The sequence below is a fragment of the Xylaria bambusicola genome, assembly GCF_022495145.1.
Source record: "Xylaria bambusicola strain CBS 139988 unplaced genomic scaffold F5B22scaffold_11, whole genome shotgun sequence".
Lineage (NCBI taxonomy): Eukaryota > Fungi > Ascomycota > Sordariomycetes > Xylariales > Xylariaceae > Xylaria > Xylaria bambusicola.
In genome coordinates, this window is record NW_025953564.1 from 577,992 (window position 1) to 597,208 (window position 19,217).

Here is a 19,217-nt window from a genome sequence, read left to right on the forward strand (position 1 = left end):
TTATAGCGTATAATGTTTGGATTATTGAATATAAGGTATAGACTTTCCTAAAATACCTTTATTTGGTAAAGGTAGGGCAAATATCTTACCAAAGTAATCCTATATTTATAGGGATTTAGGCTTAAGATAATACTGTATATGTATGGGGAATTTTACCAAAGCTTATCCATCAGGCGGAAGCTTAGGCTATATTGGAGTATCCTAAAGGGGGATAGTAGATTATCTATGACAAGGGCTCTTATAGAAGGCTTGGAACTTAGTTATATTCATTAATAATCTACTAGGGGTCTTTAAGGCCTTAATCTCTCTCTTTCTTTTTTATCCTGGAGTAGGAGATTCCTTAGCTATTTATGCTTATTTAGGCCTTATACAATCTGTGACTCCCTTCTGTCTGTTGGGCATTTATGCCTTAACTGTTGGTCTTTTTGCAGCTAACAGATTGTTTTTATCCAATCGCTTATAGCCTCACTTTCCTCCAGGGGCAGCGTCGGTTATCTTCGGGTCTTTTAGGTCTCATAGGACTGTCCGTGTGACACATCAACAAATCGGCTGTCTTATTTCATAGGGTCAACGCAGGGGTGCGAGCGCACCTTGACGCCATGGGCGCCTGCTTGAACAGACACTTGGAGAGTCGTTTGACTTTGGGGGGTGTCATACGGCCAAGACTGCCACTAGAGCCTTTGTCACACAGGGTCTCTATTCATTCTGTAATTGAACTATATTCCGCAGCAACTTCATTGCGTTAGATAATTGATAACAAGCCTTAATGCAATGCAATGTCACTGGAGCAACCTGGATATGCTAGCAAGAAAAAGAGAGGGAAAAAGAGAAACACTAGCCGAAAGGAATCAAGCAACATGGGCGACCTAGTACTTTAAATCTTAATTTAGGCAATCGTATCGCGAAGACCCTACTTCGAAAAGCAGTTCTGATCTCAAGCAAAACAACTCTACCAATGCTCAAGGTCTCAGTGTATACCCATCTCACGGAGAAAAGCGCAATAGAATCATGAACTTTTAGGCAGCCTGAGATCCTCGCAACCCCTCCTTTCCCAACGCTTTTGAATAAGTGGTGCAAATGGCGTAAGCTCGTTGAGCGGAAGAGTATTTACGGAGACCACGTTGAATGCAGAATTTGCACAGATAGACCGCGCTTTTCATTATCGATTTCACCAAGCTCTAACAAAGCTTTTCAGTAGACTCGACAATATCAGGATTCTTAGAATGTGTGTAGGGTTGCTGGAATGGGCGTAGGCGGTATTAAGCGTGATCTAAAACATAATGCACTTCTATCGACATATGATTTACCGAAGCTCACGTCGGCGACGCGAAGGATAAGTGTTGTCTTCCATATCAAGAGACGAAGTGATGTTGGTAGACGAAGAAATGGGTGGGAAATGTTGATACTGCTAGCAGCACTGAAATTATCTGCTTTTAAGTCGTAGTACGCGCGTTTAATGGATCTATGTGATGCGTGAAAGGGAGTGTGGGATAGGCAAATCGAGTGCATGTGAGCAGCTATGTGTTGAGGTAGAATGGAAGTAGCTAATTACCTAAGAAAATGAATGGGGTTATGATGCGTCTCGAGTAGCGTGGGAGCAAGTTGGGGCTTCTCGAAGTTGGTAGATGAACATTCAGCGGCTATTATAATAATTGCCTAAGTTAACATGGCTATATAGGTGAGGCCTTATCTGTTGTTTTGGCTCACCAAGATGTAAACTCTTCCTGTTTCTCAGATATATCAAGATGAGCGTAGAATATTGCAGGTGTCAACGGTTACCACCGGGAATATTTAGAATTCCGGCTACATGCGTGCCTAGGTAGATACCTATTTACCCAATCTGAGGCTTTACTGACACAATTACTTGGCGCGCCTTGGCATGTATGATCGTTTTAGGCCAAAAAGGCTTGCCAAGACCGTTTCTAAGAAACTGCAAACCAGCCAACGTGAACTGGCAGCTGAACAGTGTCTAGGTAACGTACAGGGTACTTTGTGACCTACGTATCTAGTGCGCGGTAGACACTGCGACGCCTCACAAGGCATCTGACGCGGGGCTCAGCTGAGAAGGATTATGACAAATACCTTAGACTCAGTATAAATCCTTGGAGCTTCAAGACTGCCAGGATTCAGATACTCTCAATTAATACAAGAATCTGTTGTGAACATCTCACGACTAGCCATATGCGTCCATACCGATATCTTCCCCTCCAACCAGGAAGGAAGATCCGGATCCTAAAGCTCGCTGCTGGACAGGAGGGTTGTGATCTTGAAGGGGAGCTCATACATGTCGACCTAGACCAAGATCCTGAATACTCGGCACTGTCTTATGCGTGGGGCTCGGAACTAGCTCCCACGAGGATAAAGTGCAATGGACAAGACATAGAAATTACCAAGAACCTTGCTCAAGCTCTTCAACATCTTCGCCACGAGTCCGAGCCGACATATCTCTGGGCTGATGCTTTGTGCATCAATCAGCAAGATGCAGAGGAGAAGGGTCATCAGGTGGTTCTAATGAAGGATATCTACGCCTATGCTCAGGAAGTTTCTGTCTGGCTTGGTCCCGATGAGGAGCATCATGCCGCTGAGCTATTCGCAAAGGTTGACGAGATGCTAATTCTGCTAGAGGGTTCGATAAAGGATGATTTTGCACGTCTGGATGGGGCACAGTGGATTAAATTTGACATCGGGCGTCCAACCTCGCCGATTTTGGATAAACTAGCTCTCTTATTCCAACGCGAATACTTCACCAGAACGTGGGTGATTCAAGAGGTGGGCCTTGCGAATCGGCCAGTGGCATGCTGCGGGAAATCAGTTATCAACTTCAACAAGCTTGCTGTCTTGGCTATGGCATTTCTCAAATACTTCCATTCGCTGTTATCTTCACTGGGGTATTTGAAAGAATTCGAACGTGCCGCGAATCTCTACCAGACATACTTCCCACAGCCGGGGTCTCAACGCCTATACGATATCATCCATCGAGCCCGCCTCAATGATGTAACCGACTCCCGAGATAGAATATATGCATTTATCTCACACCCAAGTGCACGGGAAAATGCGAGCGATTTCCCATACACTGGAGAGGGCATTCTAAAGGTGAGTTTGACCGACGAAGATATCAAATTGAGGGCATTGAGTGTAATAGTAGCGCCTACTGCGGATACCTGGAGATCCGCGGCTCTGGATTATATCGGGAATCACCCCCCGAGACCACCATCTCCAGATGAAGTCATGGCTAGAAAGTTCCTTCTTGATCCTGGACAACTGCTGAAGGCTCCGAGATACTGGCCTGGAAGCTCCTTCATCAAGCCAAATTACAATCTTTCTGTGGTCGATGTATACCTTGATTTTGCTAGGCAAATGATTAAGAGATTTGATTCTCTGGAGATTCTCTCCTTTGTACAGCACAGTACCCCTCTTGCGCCTACAGGACCAGGGTTTCCCTCCTGGGTTCCCCGATGGGACTCTCCTTCGGACGTATTAGTCTTTGGTGGTGTTAGATGTGACCACTTCGCATCTGCAAATAAACGCCCCATCATCACGCCTTCTCCAGACATCGGCTCTTTGATAGTCCGGGGACAATTTTTTGATCGCGTTGGACTTCACACGATACCATTGACTCGGGATGACTTCACCGATGACTCGAAAACGAGCCCATTATGGAGTATGACAAAGACATGTCAAGTGGACACTTACCCCGTCCCAGATTACCCAAGAATCTACGCACCGGGAGTTGTCTTGATGCAGAATCCAGATCGTTTGGAGGCTTACCGCCAAACTTGGATCGCGGGGAGGACCATGGGAACTGGAGATGGCCCCCGAGATTACTTGAACCCAGAACTTGATTTTGCAGCCCATCAGCTTGATTACTTCAAGCGCAATGACAGAAAAGAACCTTTTACAGATATACCGCATTTGATGAGGATGGCGACGCTTGAGAATGAGGCAAAAGGTGGTAACGGAGCGAGATATGCCGAAGCGGCTGGGAACGCCTCACACGGGCGATGCTTCTTCATCACCAAGGCCGGATTCTTTGGACTCGGCCCGAAAATCATAGAACCCGAAGATGCGGTCGTCATCTTGCTCGGAGCTGATGTCCCCTTTATTATCCGAGAAAAGCCCAAATGTGGAGATAACTCCGCGGGATGGACTTTGATTGGCGAATGCTACGTCCGTGGGCTCATGACTGGTGATACGATCAGGGCTTGGGGTGGTCCAGATGGAGATCTTAAGGATATAACGCTGTGTTAGGAGTAATCAGTAAGTGTTAGATATCTGGTTTGGTGCTTTGGTGAAAGTCAAATTCGGCCATTGATACATCATTACGGCTTGGTTATCTTTCTATGTTTATCCCCTTGTTTGACATCACGAGATGAGGAATGAACTATAGCTTCCGGGTCAAACCCGAAAGAGGGATGTGGCAGAGGATGAGGCTGTACATGAAGTCATGCTGATATTCTCTATCGTCGATGAACATAGTCGAGTAATGAGTGGATTATCGCAGTCGTTGTGTTACGAGGCATGACTCATGTAGGTCGATTTTTCAAATCTTGCGGACACCCGCCTATAGCAATCACTCATTTTCAGCTGCCGCTTTATTCGAGCTGTTCAAAATTTGCTCCGCGTGACGAAGTCTCCTATTCAACGAGGGAGCAGTTACTATGCTGGGTCTAAACTGACACGGGGAGAGTTCTGTGACGAAGCGTGGAAGTAGTCGCGTAGAGGAAGAATTTTGTTGTTACAACGCGGTTCAAGGTCAATGAGCAACTGGCATAGGCTACTGTTAGATCGGCCTCTATTGATTGACTAGGCAACTCTAACCGTCTATTGGTAGTATTTCTGATTGTGTTCAGTTGCCCTCAGCCGAGCCCTTAGATGCTTCTACACCTGATTGCAACGCTATCATTGACAGTGGATCAGCTGAACGATCGTTTCTACGAGAAGAGCCACGTTGCGAATGCTTTCTAACGTGGTCCACCCGCTTCAGAGGACCAATGCTCTCACCCATGGCGGCCGTACTTAACTTTATTTTTGTTAGAACTACCAAGGCGATGGGTTGAGGCTCGCTGACGTCAATTGACGTGGGAGAACGATGTCCATTCATATTTCGATTGATACGTATTTTGCATACAAATGTTGAACTGTTGGTATGGAAGCCTCCAAGACTGGAGGTTGTGGCACCCGAAACTGGAGTCCCCCATACCACGTTTGCCCTACAGGGCGGAGACGTTCACTTAAAACTCACCCCACAATATTTGGAAGAGATTATTGATTGAGGGTATTCTTGTAGCATATACCATATAATTGACATAATGGAAATGTAAGTCCAAATGATAAACCAAGTTAGTGTTATTAATACCAATCTTTCTATACTAAATCTTTTAAAAGTGGAAGAAAATGAATGCAGTTTAAGTAGTTACTACTAATAGAAATAAATGATTGTGGCGCGCAGTTTGGAGGGGAAATGGATAATAATGGTTGATTTTAGTTTAGAAGTGGTGGTTAACGGTTGTAGTATTCTATATTCTACGGGTGAATGTTGTATCACTCTTAAGGGGTATATCTAATAGTATTAATAGGGTGGACTTCTAATCAATCAATCAATCAATCCCTCTCAATGGGAATGCCTAAAGCCAATCAAAATTAGCTATTGATTCTAGTCCTAGCATCATCGATCCAGGATTGGAGTAAGCTGTCCCTTGATCTCAAGAGAGTAAGAATTATTGTTACTGTAACGGACCTGTCATACATCACCTGAGAGGTATACGTCGGGGGTTCTTGATTTGCAGGTAACAATAGGATGGTCAGCGGTTGGCCGTTAGGGAGGTTTGCGAGTACTCTTGAACGTAGGTGGGGCTATATAATAACCGTTAGACCGCTCGAACATCTAACGGCGTCGTTTTTGACGTTCGAGAAGTACTCCCACCATTATGCAGAGATAGGAGTCTAAATAGTAGTCGTTCAATGAGTGTGTCAATTGAATATGGGGTGAAATTGATAGCTAAAGAGCAGAACTAAGCGAGTGACTAGATATAGGAAATCATGAGATTATATAGACAAAGGAAATGATTGTGATTGAGGGCATTACGAGATACCAATGTACTCTGGATCTGCTGGATCTATGGATCTGTCTAGAGATCAAGAGATCCATAGATCCATACCATCCTTCCAGAGATATGCCACGTGACTACAGGACAAGTTGTGTGGTACGTCTGCGACTCCCCTCTTGTCCCTCTTCTTCTGTGTAACATGAGTCTATCGAATAGAATCAGCTCTATCACAAAAACTATTAAATATCACGTGATTGGACTGCTTGGTGTAGCTTTGCTAGGTAGCATCGCTTCTACATCTGTGACGTGGGGATATTATTCAGGTAGCGATCTAGTGCAACAACCCTCATGACAGATAAAACCAAACGCCGTGCCAGAATGCCCCGACCTACTTACTACAAGGGAATCCGGAAGATATTCCACTTCAGGAATCGTGGAAAGGCTCCTAATCAGGGGCTAGAAATCCAACCCCAGCTTTCTACAGCTGAGGCGAATGACTCTACTACGATTGCAAACGTTGGCGGATCGTCCAGTTCGAACCCCTCTCTCAACCCATCTGTCGTTGCGCCGTCTCAGACAGTAACCCCGACTCCGAAACCGCCGCTGTCCTTGGTAGATGGCGATAATACGCCGATTCGAGAGCTCTGGAATATCGCATACGAAAAGTTGAGAATTGACGACAAGGCTCTTGTCCTAAAATACGAAAAATTACTCGATGGGGACCTAGGCGCTAACCTCATCCCAACGAACGGTTCGAAACTTAGCCTGCGCGATCGCACGCATGGGATCCTCCAACGCAAGATGGACGAGGTGAATGCTGCCACATGGAAGCTGAAATTCGGTACCACCGACGTCGAAGTCCGAGAAATAGTGAAACCTGTCCTGGGCGTTGTCTCCCGTGCGAATAATTTCATAAGTGCTGCTGCCAGCGGTAATCCGTATACGGCGATTGCATGGATGGGTGTTAGTGTTTTGCTGCCGGTGAGTTGAGGTTCTGAACACTCTAGGGGAAAGAACGTTTTTCTAATTAACTTTATCCAGTTGCTCCTGAACCCTTCTGAACAAATTTCCTCGCTCGTCGAAGGCGTTGATTACATTTCGTCGTTGATAACTCACAGCTGGATGTGGGAAGACCTTTATGCGAGGCGATACGAGTCAGACGCCAGCGCACACAACTCGTCGACGATATCTCATGTGGCATACAAGAAATCCTTGGAGGAACTTTATCGGCATATCCTCAAGTTCCAGGCTAGAAGCTATTGCTACTATTCCCACAACACCGGCTCTCGTCTGGGGCTAGATATTCTGAAATGGAACGAGTGGGATTCTCTTCTGAGTGACATAAAAGAAAAAGAGAACGCCTTTTCTGAGATTCGTAAGACCTGGCAGGATAAAAAATTTGATGAGGAGTGTGAGATAGCCTCCAGCCGCCATGAGGAGGCCATGCGCCAATGGCGAGCTGTTGGTGGGCACATCTCGGGACTTCGAGAAGCAGTTCAGACAGCTCAAAACGAGAAGCACCGTGACAAGTTCATCGACTGGTTATGTAGGGTCGACCCCTCTGAAGTTCATAATGTCGCACAGGATAAACATCAAAAGGGCACGTGTGACTGGCTAGTAAGAGACAATGAAGACTTGAAAACCTGGCAGGTGTCTCCGAGCTCTATGTTATGGCTCCATGGAAAACGTAAGTTCAATTGCCCCCCTTTCGTTTCACATGTTCCCTTCTAACGATTCATAGCTGGATGCGGCAAATCGGTTCTCAGCTCATCCGTCATTCAGCATCTAGCGGATAGGTATAAACGCGATCCGGGATCTCCCGTCGCATACTTCTTCTTTAGCTTCACAGATTCCGAAAAGCAGAAAGTGGATACAATGCTCTCATCACTGATCAGGCAACTTTACATGAGCCGGCCTGACAAACCAGAAGAAGTGGAAGACCTGAGCACCTTGTATAAGGAAAAGTGCCTGCGCCCAGACAGCAAGACCCTTGAGAATGCCCTCCTCGCTACAACACGAGGTTTTTCTTCAGTTTCTCTTGTTATTGACGCCTTGGATGAGTGTCCGACCGAGAATGAAGAGCGTAGCAAGTTGCTTGCATCCCTTGGTCGTATAATTACAGAGATGCCGGATAATGTTCACCTTTTCGTCACTAGCCGGGCAGAGCCGGATATCAGTGCAGCAATCAATCCTATCCTCACGCAACCCAGTCTGTTCAGAGTTGCCATTGACCTGACGTCAAACCAAAATGGCATAAACCATGATATAAGTCTTTATATTGATTCAAGATTGGCTTCCGGGAACCCAAGGCATTGGCCGGACGACATCAAATCGAAAGCGAAGGACATCTTACTAGAGAGAGCGGATGGAATGTAGGTTCTTACAAGAACCTTTGCAATAGCGTCATTGACGATTTTTCTAGGTTTCAATATATCGTTTACCAATTCCAAGCACTCGAGAAACACAATTCCAAGCCGGAGATATATAGTGCTCTAGAAAAACTCCCCGTCGGACTTCACGCAACATACGACAGTGTTCTTCGAAATTTGGATCCAGAGTTTCAGGCCCAGGTTGTTAGTATGCTGAAGTGGCTAGTGGCGTCGGCCAGGCCGCTATTGCTCGAAGAGCTTGCTGAGACATGGATCCTCCGTCCCGAAGATCGTATTCCATTCGATGTGTCCCGCCGACTATTCAAGCCACAAGATGCTATCAAATATGCATCTAACTTAATAATATCATTTACGACAGAACATGACGACTGTACATATGTTCGCCTAGCGCACTTTTCAGTCAAAGAGTACCTAGTGTCTAATCCATCTGTCGATAATATTAGTCCGACCACGGAGTATTCATTTTCCGAAACCGATGCCCATCTTCATCTCGCGCATTCGTCCCTCAGCTGCCATCTCTATCGCAGCGCACTAACTGAGACAAATGTAGATTTCAAGCTCAAGGACTACACAGCGGAATTTTGGCCATTACATCTTGAAAGGGTGCCGTGTGAGTTATGGCCGGAAACTGATGTCCGCCTTGCTGCACGCGCACTCAGGCCCGGTAGTAACAGCCTGCGAATAATGATTATGGCAAACTGCGGGACTTATCAACCTTCCATCCGCCGCTATTGGAAAACAGATAGCCGAGTTAAGACCCGCACATTTAATTATTTACTGCAACGGCCTCACTGCTATGCTAGCAGGCGTGGGTTTCCCAAGCTTATGGAGATGCTGCTTCCTGGTGGTCTATTGGCAAACACATACCTAGGACAACGAAGCTTGGATGAGACCCTCGAATCAGCCGCATATGAGGGTATGATTGAGATTGTTCAGCTTCTTCTGGACAGAGGTGCAAGGTTCGGATCGGCGTTACAGATAGCGGTCGCAAATAACCAGGAGACGATTGTGGAGCTTCTGCTTCAACGCGGTGCCAACCCCGATGGGCAATGCGACAACTTGGGATCGGCACTCCAAACTGCTGTAAATTATAATCAGCTGGGAATTGTAAAGTTACTTTTGAAATATGGAGCTCAGATCAATTCATCCCCGAACGCCGGCATCTTGGTACGAGCAGTGTGGCGTGAGAAGCTTACAATGTTTTTACTCGATAACGGCGCTAACATAGATAGCTCTAATAGCGAAGGGGAGACAGCACTATATGCAGTGGCTAATCATCATGGACAAGATGCACCGTCTTTTCGCCTATTGCTGGAGAGAGGTGCGAATGCCAATGCTCAGGGAGGATATTTCGGCAACCCATTACAGGCATTGATTGCCAGAAGTCGAAAACCTAGGGGGGATTTGGTCAAACTGTTGTTGGATAAGGGTGCGGATGTCAACGCCCAAGGAGGGAAATGGGGGAACGCACTACAAGCAGCGTGCTTCGGGGGTAGGATGGATATTGTGCAGCTACTGCTTGATCGAGGGGCTGATATTAACGCCCAAGGAGGGGTATATGGGAGCGCACTACAAGCAGCGTGCTGTAAAGGTTCAATGGATATTGTGCAGCTACTACTTGATCGAGGGGCTGATATTAACGCCCAAGGAGGGTATTATGGGAACGCATTACAGGCAGCGTGCTGTAAAGGTTCAATGGATATTGTGCAGCTACTACTTGATCAGGGGGCTGATATCAACGCCCAAGGAGGGTATTATGGGAACGCATTACAGGCAGCGTGCTGTAAAGGTTCAATGGATATTGTGCAGCTACTACTTGATCAGGGGGCTGGTATCAACGCCCAAGGAGGGTATTATGGAAACGCACTACAAGCAGCGTGCTCCCGAGGTAAGATGCCTCTCGTGCAGCATTTACTTGATCGGGGGGCCGACGTCAAGGCTCAAGGCGGGTGCTGCCAAAACGCACTGCAGGCGGCAGCAGGTGCGCCAGATCTCGAATCGGTCAAGCTTTTACTCCAACATAACGCCGATGTAAACCAGCAGGGCGGGTGGTTTGGCACTGCACTGTATGCTGCCTGCGTAAAGGGGGTTACCGATATAGCGCGTATGCTTCTTGACCACGGCGCCGATATCCATGCCCAAGGCGGAAGTCTCCAAAGCGAAAGTCTCGAAACTGCACTCGAGGCCGCCTGCAGATACCCTAAAGGAGAATCGCAGCGCAATCTAGTAAGCTTGCTTCTCAAGCGTGGGGCTAGTACTGACGTGCAAAACTTCTGGTTGGGAAGTCTCTGTTGCCGCGATTTAGATGCAACGGATGTATCACCGATACTGAAACTTTTGCTTGACCACAGGGTCGATATCAATGGAGTACAGGAGAAGCGGCAAACTACGACTTTGCAATCTGTTATCGAATGGTGTGATGATGATGATGATGATGATTGGGGTAGAGGCAATCAACGGCTTAAAGTTGTTGGTTGTCTGCTTGAAAACGGCGCCAATGCTAATATAGGAGGTGGTGTATATGGCTTTCCACTTCAGTCAGCATGTTCAATCAAGTATTACGACGATAAAGCAATGTATTTGCTTCAAGCTTGTCCTGATCTGGATATCCATGCAGTGGGTGGATTGTTCGGCACGGCTTTACAGGCAGCTGCATATTCGGGCCATACCGATGTGGTGAAGATACTATTGCAAAGAGGTGTTGACCCGAATGTGAGAGGGGGGAAGTATAGAAGTGCACTAAACGCTGCCGTGTTCCAAGGCCACTGGTATATTGTTGAGATGTTACTGGACAAGGGGGCTGTTTCAGACAGGGATCACTTCCAAGAGCCCGACGAGAAGTGGTTATCACTTGTTGGGAAGGAGAAGATTGAGAAGGAAGATGGGACTAGAAAAAGAGTTGACTATTATGGCAAGGCGGCTGTTGATGGCGAGGTGGCTGTCGAGCGTTACAGAATCTTTTGGGAAAGGCAGCCGTTAAAGGCAGATGCAGTATGAACAGTGTCACAGCAAGCGCAGAACGAAATATACGCCACTGCATCAGAACAAGCGTGATGATGGTGATGATAGAGCTTTTTGTCTCCGGTTGCACGAAGCAATCTAGCCTGGTCGAATAATAGTGGTTTCCTAGGTTTCCTAGAACTATGTCTTAATTCAGCAGGCTGAGAGTACCTGAACACATAGTTGCAGTCAAATATAAGTTCCGTTTTAGGAGTAGGAAGTCTACATTGCGCGCCATAGCAAGGTATATAGTGGCAACTGAACGACTAAGCAATGCACGCCACATTTGCAACTGTCTGCTTCACGATTCTGACAATCGACTTCGCGGCACATTGCTAGCGGAGGCTTTCAAGTATATTGCAATGTCAAACATAGCATCTTGAGATCGCTACCGAGTAGCAGGAGACTGTTACAGAACGCCTACTATGCGCCCTCTCCGCTGGTATCATTGCGGGTACCGGACGGTTTCTCCACCCAGGGGGGATGACTCTAGTCGGCGTGGATTAGCAACAATGCCACGATGGCCGAAACATCCTTGTGGTTGCACTACGATTCATTTTAACATGACTTACAATTTCAAAACTAACTTGCAGCGGTTATGGGTTGATGCTATGTGTATCAATCAGAAAGACATTCAGGAGAAGAACCATCAAGTACCCCTGATGGGAAAGTTATATACAAATGCAAAGTTGGTTGTTTCGTGGCTTGGCGCCCTGATAGCAGCCAACTTGACAAAGCACTCTGCATCATTGATGAATTTACGTTAGTGATTGGCGTAACAACAAACCGCCATGATCTTAAACTGAATACTGAGATGATACATACTGGTTTCAAATGGTTATACTCTACCCTCGGCCCTCTATTAGATCTTACTACGTACGAGTTTAGTATGAAATGGGTACCCCTTTTAGCTTTGAGGAAGAGTACGTACTGGAGAAGAATATGGATTGTCCAAGAGATCGTCTTGGCTAAATCGCCATGGACACATTTGTTTCTCTGTGGTGACACATCCGTCACCTTTGCAGAACTCACCTTATTCTCCACCTGTCTCGAATCTATCAAAACAACTCCTTTACCTACTTTCGATAAAGATGGGGCCCAATCGATGGAGAGGCTCACTTGGATTATGCTCTCAAACGAGCTAGTTTGCCAGATACCTGGAATGGTGATGATTAGGGGTCTGAAGCGGTTTAGAAAAAATCCTGATGAATTCGGCCCCACCTTTGTATTCCGATTCGCATGCATAATGGGCATAGACTGTTCAGCCACTCTACCTCACGACTTTATCTACGGCGTATTGGAAATATTGCGAGAAAGCAACATTCAAGCAGGCCATGGAAAGCCTGTAAAGGAAGTTTACCTCGAGACTGCCATGCACCCCGTGGAAAACGTCTCTTCTTTCTACTTGGGAATGTCCGGAAGAGGTTTCAATGCTAAAAATGAACATAACCTCCCGTCATGGCTGCCCAACATTAGCAAACTACGATCAGTATTTGAGGTTAGCTTCTTTGATATGCGTTCTAAAAAGGAGCCACTCTTGAAAATCGAGACAGCGCCGTCACCCCATATAGTCGCGAAGAATACTCTCCACGTTCAGGGGGCAATTTGTGGGCGTGTGGAGCTCGTTAAGCATCTCGCTTTCGATCTTGATGCCCCGTAGCAAAGATCTTGTACCAAGTTTGCGTGGACTAACTCGTTGAACTCTTCGGATTTCTCCAAGCTGTGTGTGTAGTAAGAGAATTCGAGATACCCTGGAGTTCTGGAGATATGGCGGGAAGGGTAGCTGGGAGGCGGCCATTAGAAGCCTTACTCGATGTTCTAGATTGGAAGAAAAAGGACTCGAGAAGCAAAAGCTCTACATATCTTGGACTATCAGGACTAAATATTTCCCCAATTGCTTGGCGGTTCTTTATTATGCTTCGGACTTCTACGGAGCTTACTTTAGATGAGAGGCGCGATATACTGAAACGTCTTAAATTTTCACTCGATATGAACCTAAATCTATTTATGGCTCTCTGCTTCGCCGACGATGATGGTATATTGCTTGACGAGGAGGAGATGGATAACTGGCCGATCGACCCAACGACATTGGAATTGCGAGATCTCTTAATATATGCAAAGAATCAAAGCTTGTTCAAAACAGACAACGGCTACTTGGGAATAGTGCCTCCTAATATAAAGCCAGGAGATCTCATATGCGCTACTAACGCGCAGAGCCTTCCAATCCTCTTGAGGAAGATCACAGAACCTCCAATCTTGCAGGCTTCTATACTAACACTTCAACATTTGATTGTAACACTGACCGAAAGCCGAACAGAGATCACTCGCGACGTATAGTATTCCGTACTCAGCCCAGCTTACTCAAACACTTAATATCTCTTTAGGGTAGTAATGATGATACGCAATATTAGGAACTTGGTTCGAGAGCTTGTGCTGACTCATCCTACAGGTCGTGGCGGTGCGGCCCCATCCCCGCAGCCGCTGGACCTCCGTTTTGCTAATGGCATATTCAGTGCACGTATCCAGGGAAAGTTACCAACAGCATAAGCAGGTTGAACCAATAGTCTTGTTACCGACTTTCTATTGCCAACATGTTAGGCTCTAAAGGAAGGTTTGAAGTCAGAAGCCTGAGGAAGGAATTCGAGGCATAAATAGAGGGCTCATCGCCCAGGGCCTGACCAGAGGAATCTACTCCTCATGGACCCTACAGGACCTTCGCGGGGGTAGTTACGGCTCCTAGCCTATAGGGCTAGCCGTACGGCTGGTTGTATAGTCATATGTATGGTCGTAAATGTGGTAACAGGCCAAAGTTGATATATTTCGGCAACGCACAATGCCAACAGCAGAACTAGACGACGCCAGCGATTGGGTGAATCTTCAAGGACCACAAGGAAGAAAGCCGATTGGTTTCACCTGCTATATTTAACGTCGGATTTATTCGGCTTTGCTCTGCTTACTAGGAGGTTCATATAAGCGAACCCCTTTCGCAATTCTTTCAGTATGTTTACTACACTTTTGCCAAGTCTGACACATTGTGTTGTCATTCTAGTGTATAACACACTACAAGGCATAAGCCACCACTCCCCTTACGGCCTCATTCTCGAGTCATACATGCCATAGCCAGGTATGCCGGGCCGTCAGACATCTGACTCAATCCTTGGCACACGGTGTACATAAGTGTCTGGCACTAACTTGGTACTAGGAATCAGCTGTAACTAGATAAAGCCACCTGGCTACAGCACGACTAACATCCCTCGTTTAAATCCAAATCCTTCCAATTATGCATGCGGCGTATGGCACTCCTGATTAAGGTAGGTATAATCTCAACGTAGGATCCAAGTTGACCTTGAGGATCGACATGGAGGGTCTCTAGGCACACGTGGGGCTAATGCTGTAATTAACAAATTAAGAGATGAGGACTTCTACCCGAGTCTTCTATATAAAGATGCTAAATCACCCCGTTCTTTTATTACACTTCTAAAGCTGCTTTCCTATCATACTACCGTTACTACTATCAAGTCTGTTTTATATTATCAACATGCAGTTCACCTTCATTACCATGTTCGCCGCCGTGGCTATGGCCGCCTCTATCAACCAGCCGCGTGCCCCGTGCATAGACAAAATCGCCAACGGCGGCTCCTGCGGTGGCTTTTACCCTATACCTTGCGATGTTCAGCAAAGTCCATATGCAGGGCCGATCCCTAGCTGCTGTATTCAGGGCATCATTTGCAGCACAGCATAAACGGTATCACTACCTATATACTATAGCAACTCGAGTGAAGGTTCGTTTACTTAGACTATTCTTATAGGTTGTCGGCAATGCATACGTATCTCGCTCCTACGCTTTAGGGCCTACAACACAGGCAATAGCCAGGAAGAAGATAGTAGCGGTGATTTTCTATGTTTAAGGCAAGGCAGTCTTTGGGGTAGATGCGATATTGAACACCAAGTACAGGGGAATCCACTTCCCAGATGCTAGAACTTTCACTTCTTAAGGCTTTCACGCTGATACTATTACAACATCCATATGCAACATTGGCGCATCTATCGAATTTCCCTACTGTCTCTAATGTTTTGTCAATCTACGTTTTTACCATGACTAGGCGGTGAGCGTGTAGAAGAGATTTGTCAGACAGAGCTTTAGGTAGCCAGTTAAAAGAGGCCGACTATATTGATTCCTGTGGAGGAGTTTTTATTCTACGGCGGGGTAGATCTAGAAGATAATACGTGACACGCGCTTACACTAGATCGCGCACCCTGCTGACTTAATACTGCCGAGCTTTATACCCACCTGTATGTAACCTTAAATCCAACGCATTAATATAGTAAATGATTATGCCGTTAGGAAAATGGAGGCCCGGCGGACTAAATGTGAGTGTGGTGTAGTGGCGCGGGGATGTCTATGAAGCGCCTGTCGTCGATCATGCGGGAGCTTCATGCCCTACATATGTAACTGGCTCGACTGTGCAAAGTTAGTTTTCCACTTGGCGTAGGAGCCTTCGGAACCACTAAGGTATGTCGGTATTTAAAGTTGTTGTCTAACTACAGAGGACACGATGGTAATCAGAGTCTACAGAATAGCCACTCGGCTAACTTCGCACCTTTTGTTTCCACAATCATATAATAATTGCTATAAAAATGACAGAAACTGGTGAACTTGTTTAGGCATCGTAGGTTGTGAGACATTTAAAGGTCTCTATCGTATGGGGCAAATGTGGTATAGAGGACTCCATTTCTAGATGCCAAAACTTCTAGTTCTTGAGGCTTCTATACCAACACTTTAAAATTTGTATGCAAACCTAGTAGCTGGTCATACGGACACATAAGGCGAGTCCACGTCGGAAGCGGTTAATCTCAATACAGCGGGAGTCGTCCAGAGGTATCCCAAAAGCCGTCTCAACATCAATTGTCTGGTTGTTGATCATTGTTCTTAGCTATCGTCAGCGGTTTGTACAGAGGTCTTAGATGTGGCGCCGCAGACTTCATCCTTCTTCGTAAACTCCCTATTAATCACACCTTATGATATTATCTCTCTTCAGGTGCTATCAGTTAAAGAGGGCTACCCGAAGGCAAGCATTTTGTCAAAAGACAATGCCCGGACAGATGCCGAACCAATATAGTACTTGCACTGATATACCCCCAATTCGATATGTGCCGACACGTGTCATCCCTCTTCACTGCTTCAGATTGCAACGCAAAATACTTGATTAAAGAAAGAGGGGGTTCAGTTTGCTACTCGAGTCATTTTAAACGGAGTAGGTTAGCCGTCATTGAAGACCTATAACTTGCGGGGAACGCTGTTCTAATGTAATATCGTAGATATTTATTGGTACAACTCTGTAACTACCCCATGACATTGTATAATTCATATAACTTAACCTGTTTCTTTAACAGTCGCCATCTACATTATAAGTCTCATTCTCTATCCCAATGACAAGCCCACGTCTGGGCTATTACCAAACTAACCAACTATAGTGCCTCACTACAACTTACCTACCTAATCTACATTTTGCTCTACGAGGTACTCACAGAAAACACCTCACTATCTCCTCCACAACATCCAGAACAATGTCAGACTCTCCCTCCCCGCCATGGCCGAACAATACCCGCGCATGTCTCTCCATAACAATGGATAACATGGCTGAAGCTGCCGACCTGCACCGGGGCCTCCACCCGCCCGATACCCCGCTCGGCCAGCACCACAGCACCACAACACAGCTCCCGCGCATGCTGCACGCCCTCGCCGCCCGCGGCTTCAAGGCGACCTACTTCGTCGAGGGCTGGAACAACGCGCATTACTCGGATTTAATCAAGCAGATTCTGTCGAATGGCCACGAGGTCGGCTTCCACGCATGGCAGCACGAGGTCTGGAAACTACTAGATGCCGAGACCGAGGTGGCGAATCTCGATCACGCAATCGGCGACGCGGAGAGGTACCTTGATGGGTACAGGTATAAGGGCTTCAGGCCTCCGGGGGGATTAGTGACGGAGCGAACGCTAAGTCTCATGAAGGAGAGGGGGTTCACGTACCTTAGTCCTGCGGCGGAGCGATGCGCGGTCATAGAGGGTGTGGCGATGGTGCCGTTCCGGTGGGCAGAGATCGATGCTTATTTTTATATGGAGAGTACAGGAGTATTGAGGGAAAAGAAGGGGGATGGGAAGGAGGTCATAAGTGCCGGGCGGATGAAAGAGAGGTTGATTGCTAGGATCGACAGGCTAATGGAGGAAGGAGGATATATGGCGTTGCTGTTTCATCCATTCCTTACGGATAGCGAGGAAAAGCATAAAGTCATGGAGGAGGTGCTGGATTATGTGAAAGAGAAAGAGAGGCAGGGGCTGTGGGTGGCCAAATGCGAGGAGGTTGCGGAGTGGGTGCTGAAGAATGAGAGCAGCTTTGACAGTGACCCTGGATGGGACTGGTCAGAGTGGAAAATGAAATAGTCAGCCTTACGGCACGCTCGCGTGGCATTTAAGATCCGCTATCTCACGAATACCTTGAGTTTCTTTTCCCGCTCGAGTATAGATTCTGTCTATCTACGTAGGTATGTATGAATGTCTCTAGTTGATTGACAATGAATTTCATCCACGGCAATATATACTTGCACGTTGCATCACCCGCCATCCAACCTGATGAGCCGAAGATATCCGTCATTATTGGGACGAGTATATTCTGAGCAGGGCTAAATTCGAAGTTATGGCCAACTAGATCTGTAGTTGTCAGGCTGTTATAACTGGCGTGTTAACTGACTGTAAAGTTTAGGTACGGTTCTTCACTAAAAATACACCTTGCCATTGACCTACTTACCTGTACTTGCAACTTGAAGTTATCTAACAACGTAACACTTCGACCACTTTCTTTATAATTTTATGCCTTTACTTTTCCTCCCTCTGCCTTTAATTAACACTCTAGTTACATTTCGTTAAATCTACAATTATCGGGCTATAAGAAGGATATATCAACTAAAAGTCATATAGGTATCATGTGTTACATATAAGCCAACTGCATTTCGCTGGGATCGCTATACTAATCTAGTTGTATATGGGTAGTGTCTCAAATATGCTGGTAGATGGCCAGCAAGCGGGGACAGCCCGATGACTGCAGATTTAGTTGGCCGTAACTGCAGCTTTGGCCCTGCTTAGCTGGAAAGGAAGGAAAGCTCGGTAGTTTCGGTCTTCATGGAAAGGATGAAGGTAAGTCATCTGTTCCTTGAAAGAACGGGAGTTCCATTCAAGTGTCAAACTGAACGCTCTAGGCGTATTCACTATCGATGGGGCATCGCCGTGTACGCCGCCTATGTACATATAAGGCGTGTCGCCCAACCTTACGAAATGAGTCGTATGAGCATAGTTAATACTCATATCGCATCTTAACATGAGCACAAATATCCCTTATAATATAAACTGTTCTATGTTTTGGCCTATTCGATGCAATTATATCTCCCACCAATTCAGGCGGCATGGACTCAAACAACCCGACAGTCCAACAGTCCAACTCCCTAGCTCCTCAACACCCACCAATGACAAACGGTATCATCCACGAGACCACAGTTCCCCAGCCCGCACCAATAACAAATATTATCGACATCGGCGGGACCAGAACTCCCCAGCCGAACAGACCATACATAATTCGAAGCATCGACTCAGGCGAGGTCTTGACGTTTATCGCCGGCTACCTCACTGTTGAGCAGATCCCATGGCACATAGGCGGGTTTCTTTAGATGTGCCTGCAACACCCCAATGGGAAACTGATGTTCCACAACGGCATGAGCGGGCTGTATAT

The 19,217-nt window shown here is 46.4% G+C and overlaps 6 protein-coding genes across 6 annotated transcripts; all 6 read left to right on the forward strand.

Moving 5' to 3' along the window:
• Positions 1-2,181: 2,181 nt before the first annotated feature.
• On the forward strand, positions 2,182-4,248 carry F5B22DRAFT_644599 (heterokaryon incompatibility protein-domain-containing protein; the record flags this gene model as incomplete). The annotated part of the gene is made up of 1 exon (XM_047978446.1): positions 2,182-4,248. The coding sequence occupies one exon, from the start codon at positions 2,182-2,184 to the stop codon at positions 4,246-4,248; it is 2,067 nt and encodes a 688-aa protein (XP_047832872.1).
• Positions 4,249-6,425: 2,177 nt separating this feature from the next.
• F5B22DRAFT_635072 (ankyrin repeat-containing domain protein) lies at positions 6,426-11,434 on the forward strand (the record flags this gene model as incomplete). The annotated part of the gene is made up of 5 exons (XM_047977089.1): positions 6,426-7,028; positions 7,089-7,734; positions 7,789-8,419; positions 8,470-10,268; positions 10,314-11,434. 5 exons carry the CDS (start codon positions 6,426-6,428, stop codon positions 11,432-11,434), a joined length of 4,800 nt encoding a protein of 1,599 aa, XP_047832873.1.
• Positions 11,435-12,683: 1,249 nt separating this feature from the next.
• Positions 12,684-13,097, forward strand: F5B22DRAFT_644601 (uncharacterized protein; the record flags this gene model as incomplete). Its single annotated transcript, XM_047978447.1, has 1 exon — positions 12,684-13,097. One exon carries the CDS (start codon positions 12,684-12,686, stop codon positions 13,095-13,097), a length of 414 nt encoding a protein of 137 aa, XP_047832874.1.
• Positions 13,098-13,446: 349 nt separating this feature from the next.
• F5B22DRAFT_598630 (uncharacterized protein) lies at positions 13,447-14,419 on the forward strand. Its single transcript, XM_047974387.1, has one exon. It carries the CDS (start codon positions 13,496-13,498, stop codon positions 13,772-13,774), a length of 279 nt encoding a protein of 92 aa, XP_047832875.1. The 5' UTR covers positions 13,447-13,495; the 3' UTR covers positions 13,775-14,419.
• Positions 14,420-14,454: 35 nt separating this feature from the next.
• F5B22DRAFT_598631 (uncharacterized protein) lies at positions 14,455-15,751 on the forward strand. Its single transcript, XM_047974388.1, has 3 exons — positions 14,455-14,561; positions 14,640-15,182; positions 15,247-15,751. The coding sequence occupies exon 2, from the start codon at positions 14,976-14,978 to the stop codon at positions 15,177-15,179; it is 204 nt and encodes a 67-aa protein (XP_047832876.1). The 5' UTR covers positions 14,455-14,561; positions 14,640-14,975; the 3' UTR covers positions 15,180-15,182; positions 15,247-15,751.
• A 903-nt stretch (positions 15,752-16,654) lies between these two features.
• On the forward strand, positions 16,655-18,029 carry F5B22DRAFT_598635 (carbohydrate esterase family 4 protein). Its single transcript, XM_047974389.1, has 2 exons — positions 16,655-16,692; positions 16,757-18,029. The coding sequence occupies exon 2, from the start codon at positions 17,006-17,008 to the stop codon at positions 17,876-17,878; it is 873 nt and encodes a 290-aa protein (XP_047832877.1). The 5' UTR covers positions 16,655-16,692; positions 16,757-17,005; the 3' UTR covers positions 17,879-18,029.
• The last annotated feature ends 1,188 nt before the right edge of the window (positions 18,030-19,217 follow it).

Coding starts and splice junctions, on each gene's coding strand:
- F5B22DRAFT_598635 (XM_047974389.1), top strand. CDS start 17,006: ATGTCAGACTCTCCCTCCCCGCCATGGCCGAACAATACCCGCGCATGT.
- F5B22DRAFT_598630 (XM_047974387.1), top strand. CDS start 13,496: ATGGATAACTGGCCGATCGACCCAACGACATTGGAATTGCGAGATCTC.
- F5B22DRAFT_598631 (XM_047974388.1), top strand. CDS start 14,976: ATGCAGTTCACCTTCATTACCATGTTCGCCGCCGTGGCTATGGCCGCC.